Genomic DNA, 6000 nt, shown 5'->3' with positions numbered 1-6000 from the left:
AAGTAGGTGCTTTAGACCACTGAGCCATCTCTCCAGCCCACTTCCATATTTTTCTAATAAATCCCAATATGAGGGGCCAGGGAGATGGCTCAGTAGAATAAGTGCTTGCCTGGTAAGCGCAAGGGACTGAGTTCAATCCCCAGTTCCGCCAAAACGAAACAAAAAAAAAAAACCCAATATGAGATGATAGCAGGAGGTGGTTTTAGGGATATTAAATCCAGAGTGGAGAGATATGATCTTTAAAAAGCAAGAAACTTGGGAGTTAAAGCAGTGATACTATGACTTTTTAAATTATTCAAATCTAACACTATTTCAACCAGGGACTAAAAGGATAGAAATATGGACTGGCTTCAGGTCAGGCCATCAATCTGTGATTCTATGTTGGCTTTTCTGCTCACTTTCCTACCTAGTGCCAAAATCAAGTGTTTAAATTAAATCCAATTCAGCAAAGATAGATTTGGGCACTACTCACTACCAAATCCAAGTCCACTCTGGGGGTGCACGTTTCCTTTTGTGTGGTGGTGAGGACTGAACACAGGCAGGGCCTTGTGCGTGCTATCAGGTGTGTACTGAGTGACACCCGAGAAATGAATCCCAACTTCTTAGCTCTGAAACCTGAAGCAGGCCAGTAAGAGCTCTCAGTGTCCTTTGGATCCTTGGTAAATGGAGAAAACAATGCTACTTATTTGGCAAGGCTGTTGTGAGCTTTATGGATACAAGACCCAAAAGAAGCCCTGGTAAATGAGCATTGCTAACATTATTTGTTTACATAGACCCAGAGATTCTAAAAATGAAAAAATGATCAGAGTAAAAGCTCACCAGTTTTTGAACTTCAAATTCTGCAGCTATCTGCCAGTACCCCTCTTCACTGGGAGACAACATCACAACGTCAAAAGCAGAAGCAGTAGCAACAGTGGCACCTTCCCGGCTGAGGGCTAGCGCTTGTATTCGTGCATCATGCTCAAAGCGATGGACAGGACTTGTTCCGGTCCTCAGGTCCCAAATATGCAGAAATCCTAGGTAGAAAGGAACAATTTTAAGTTCACTTAATATGAACAATTATAATCATGTCATAATTTTCAAAATTCAGTGAGAAACGTGGAGACAGCAGAGTCTGTGGCCATTTGTCTGAATTTAGCCCCACCGCATGCTAGTCATGGATTTGGGGTAATTGGGCCACAGATGTGAGACACTTTCCCTGCCTATAATACTGGAGATGACATTACCTACCACACAGGACTGCTGGTTGGATCGGAGACCAACCATGTAAGATGCTAACAACAGGCCATTCTTCTTTCACCTTTAACTCATTGTGTCTTCTATAATCTTGTTATGAATAAAGCACACTTCATCTACCAATAATGCTAATTTCTTCTGTATTGCTCATGGACAAATCATCTTTCTGTCTGTCTTTCTTTCTTTCTTTTCAGAACTGGGGATTGAACTCAGGCCCTTGCACTTGGCAGGCCAGCACTTATTCTACTGAGCCATCTCCTCGGCCCCTGACAAATCATAGTTCCTTAAAACATCTTTTTGCCCAGACTAAAGCTCTTCACTTTTCTTTGTAACCAATCTTCTTATCTTTCTTTTCCTTGTTTTGTACTTCGTAAACTGCAAATGCTTTGAAATTAGGTTCTTGTACCATTCAGCACATATAGAGTTAGAAGAAAGTAATATATTCAAGGTACTTTGCAAGACTTTCAAACTGTCAGTACATGAACTAGGTAACTACAAACAAAAGCAGAGTTCTGTACAAGTTCAACATTCAAATGTAAAACAACATATTTGTTATCATCTGTTTTAGGTTTGCACTTCAGTCACAGCATGTACAAGAGGCAGGTCCCCACTTACAATGACGCTGGTGGCACTGATCAGGCCTCCAACATCACTTCTGGTGCACATACATTTGGGACCATCAAGTCTGCCTGAAGAATTGAACCTTATCAGATGTAATGACTCTCTTTATCTATGGAGAATCTTTGCTCTGAAATTCCCAGCTTAGATTAGTAGGCAGTATCTTTAGTAGATAGATTAGTAGATGTATCTTTCCCCATCTTTTCATTTTGCCTTATGTCTTTATATTTAAGTATATTTCTTGCAAAGAGCATATAGTTGGCCTTACATTTAACTGGGATGTTTAGACTATTTATATTTAATGTGATGACTGATAAGGTTGGGTTAAATCTACCAGTTTTCTATTTATTCTAGCTTTTCTTGCTTCTTCCCCCTCTTTTGTGTTTATTCCACTGTAGTTCCTATGTTAGCTTATAAACCAAAATTCTTTGTTATTTTACCATAGTACTTGCTTTAAGATTTTGACATATACCCTAAACTATCACAGCCTGCCTTCCAGGGGTACTGTAACACTTCAGAGAGTTTAAGAACTTTAAAGTGTCACAGTTCTATTTCTTCCTTCCCAGGCTTTGTGCCATTTTTATTTCTATGTTAGGTTATAAACCTTACATACATTGTTATTTCACATAAGCAAGCATCTATCTTGTAGAGTGATATAAATAATAAAGAAGAGTTATTGCTATTTACCCACACATAATCCTGCAACTTTTGCAAGTTTTGCAATTTCATTTTGAACTGGCCCAAGAGCACAACACACACAGATGCAATAGCAAAAAAGACGATTTGACTGAAGGCTAATTTTATAAATGGCCAAATTACTAACTAATATAGCTATATTATGGCTACTTTTACAAGCTCTAAACTTCAGAAACTTAACAGAAACAAATTATGAGACTGTTGTATAACAATATAACTAATTGTCTTTGTGTTATCAGTATTTTGCCAAAAAGACAAAATATTGCACTCAACATGTATTTCCTAAGCACTTGATCTGTGCCAAGCCACAGTTACAAGGATGGAAGATACTGTGATGAATAAGATGAAATCAAACAAAAAGGTTCCGACTACATGAAGCTAGCACTCCAGTGGCATCTACCAAGCATCTCATCTGGTAAACAGAGGCTTTTTTCTTTTTTGTTTGGAGGGTACCAGGGATTGAACTCAGGACCATGCATCTGTCAGGTGGGCACTTATGGCCTTGAGCTATCTCTCTGACCCAAGCATCTCATCTGGAAGCAGGTAAAGATGGAAAGAATATGATCCCTGTCCTCACAAACCACGTGCTAGAGGAAAACAATCATTTGACTAAGATATAGAACAACATAACAGATCTATACAAAGTGCAATGGAATGATGTTATCCAAGTGTAACTTTTCTGTCATGCTGTCACATTATTTTCAGACTCCCCAAAAGAAAGAGCTAAGTCTTTAGACATTTCACGTAGAACAGAGTCCGTATGGGACTAGTAAGGAAGTGGTAGTCAGTGACTGTAAGGAAACTCCGATGGACTTGGTGCCCGGCATGGTGTAGAACTATCAAACGTTAAGATTGCATCCTTTTCCTCCTCTATTCCCCATAATAGCAACTCCACAGTGCTGTTATGGGACATCAGTAAAGCTTGCTGAATGCTTGTCATGTGCTTCAGCAAAGGAACATCTGGTTGCAAGAAACAGAAATCCCAGTGAAACTAGCTTAGACACAGAAGAAGAACCAACTAGAAAGGCACAGGCTATGTCACAGAGCCCAAGGGCAGGAAGTGTAGCTGGAGATTATAAGGGATCAGGACCAAGGAGACTTATGAAAAAAACAAAAACACGAAGGGTTTGTCTCTTGGCTGAAGCACAGATGTTATCTCTATCCCTACAACAGTTTGCTTCTTTTCTCCACCATTCTCTTGTTCCTGGGTATAGCACCATAAGTTATGAACACTGGAGTTTTGAACTTTCATGGGTGTACTGCCTAAGACTCACAGATTACTGTGTAAAACTCATTTTGTTGGATTACAAACAAATCTGGCTCACAAATGTTCTTCCAGAAAGGACTTGTTTCTGAGTTGAGATTTACTATACATGAAGAACAGCTATCCCCATCCCACAAGGTTCTATTCCAAGCAATCAGCTGAGGCTAAAAAATAAATTCAAATCCTATGAACCTGTCTTCCTCTAGAGTGGCTAAGAAGGGACGCAGAGCAAGGACACACACGACACTTACCATACTCATGCTATGTATTAGGCCAAAGTAAGACAAAATTTCTAGCAAAGGCAAAGGGAGGTTCTATGCAGCTTCTCAGTGATCTAAGAAGCAGGTCTTTGTAAACATTTGCCAAATCAAGCATAAGCCTAAGAGCCAGACTGTAAGAGCCTTCATTTCTCCCCAATCAGAATGGAAAATACAGTACAAGTTTCTTGACACAAATCTCAACAGCTGTGTAAATATGTTTAATTCTGATGTAGTGCTACGACACAATGGAACTGTTCTACTAATAAATGTGAAAAGGATGCAGACAAAAGAAGAAACCAGGTCTTTTAAACACTCTACAAGAAGACAATGAGTGAGGGTCAAAACCCATAAATGCAGGCAGGGGCAGGGCTTGGCAGTCCGACCTGCTCCCTGGGCACAGCACCCTCCATCTTGATGAGCAGCAGCAGGGCTGAAAGAACTCCGGGGCTGCCCTAGACTGGGAGCGGTCATTAACGATGACATGAGAAACGAGGACCAGTCTTTTGAGGAGACATAAAGCCTGCTCAGCAGCTGTGGATGGGCACCCATGCCAGTTTGCAGCATGCTTCTCCCACCTCCCAAAGGAGGCCAGCCAGAGTGTGGTAATGAAACCTCGAATAGTGGAAATGGGATCTAAATGAGTTTAAACTGATTTATGTTAGCTTTTGTAAAGATTACTCGGTATCTGCAAAGTGCTACCACTGTGAAATAATGTTGACAATCCTTAAGACCTCCACCTAATGGTACTTACACAGAATATTTATATTCCTCGTCATGGGAACAAGGACCATAATGGATACCATTTTTGTTTTATTAGAGATGCATATTTAAATTAATCTGCGATTTGCCTAAACAATTAGCTGCCTCTGTTTGTGTGCACAAAGCCAAAATTGCAATTAGGCTTCCATCAAAAAGATAAGTCCCAACTAAAACTGTCCCAGTGGAGTCATAAGAGCTCAGGGCAGAACTTTCCAAAATTACTTTTTAGCATAATGGTAATTATGTTAATTGTTTGAAAGGTAAATAACCACTGAACTGGTTTTGGAAAAAAACTCAATTGGTGTTTCCCCTCCTCTTTGATCTTTTCCATGTGTTATAAAATTTAAACAGTTTAATAGTTTAGAAAGTCATAGACTGGTCACTTCTGGAACTACAAGTTTGTCTTGTGGTCTTTGGTCTCTTCTCGATTAGCACTGATTTCAGCCCGTAAGCTCCTATCCTCTTGTGCATGCCCAATAAACACCTGAGGCTTGGTCTCAGCTTCATAGTATTTAAATAGACAGGATCAATTAACTGCCTTCAGAGACAATGAATGAAGCTATTTATAAAGACAGCTGGCAATCTCAATTCCTACCATGTAAATAGACACCTGCCTATCACAAATTAAGCAGGAGTTGAAAGAAATTCCCCTACAAGGGAAACGGCAATTTAACAAAAATGTAATATATACCCAGAGCACACACTAAATGCGTACCTCTTCATTCATTAACTCTACATACAACATCAAGCTGAACTGTAGGCTAGGGCCGCAAATGAAGCATAAAATGTGAGAGGACAAAAGGTGTTGCGCTCTCCTGGAGGCAGTGCCGGTGGGAGATTAAGATCAGTGCAGACAAGGGTCATGAGGAAGGGCTAGATTGTGAGGGTCTCAAAGGATGAAAGCATTACATGAGTTTACTCCTCCCATATGTCCTCAGTATGTCAGTCTACCACAGTGCAGAAAGAAGCAGAGGCCAGACACGAGATCACCAAAGCAGAAATAAAGTCAGGAGAAGAAGAAGAGAGATGAACGCTGTATTTACTAACTTTCAAATTCAAAGTAGAAGGGTAATAAGAACACTTGAAAATGAAGACATAGTAAATTGAAAGGAGGCAAACACTGTATTATGAGGATTTAGAGTTAACAAAGTCAAAGAAAAAAATAGG

At 39.9% G+C, this 6000-nt stretch overlaps 1 protein-coding gene across 1 annotated transcript in view; it reads right to left on the bottom strand.

Annotated features, from left to right (window-relative positions):
• Fbxw8 (F-box and WD repeat domain containing 8) overlaps window positions 1-6000 on the bottom strand; it is a 123750-nt gene that overhangs the window by 45075 nt on the left and 72675 nt on the right. Inside the window, exon 8 of the mRNA XM_004636336.2 lies at window positions 820-1016. Within this exon, the coding sequence (XP_004636393.1) occupies window positions 820-1016 (197 nt within the window). The remainder of the gene's footprint in view (window positions 1-819; window positions 1017-6000) is intronic.

The sequence above is a fragment of the Octodon degus genome, unplaced genomic scaffold, assembly GCF_000260255.1.
Source record: "Octodon degus isolate 3935 unplaced genomic scaffold, OctDeg1.0 scaffold00079, whole genome shotgun sequence".
Lineage (NCBI taxonomy): Eukaryota > Metazoa > Chordata > Mammalia > Rodentia > Octodontidae > Octodon > Octodon degus.
This window is presented reverse-complemented; position numbering and strand designations above follow the sequence as displayed.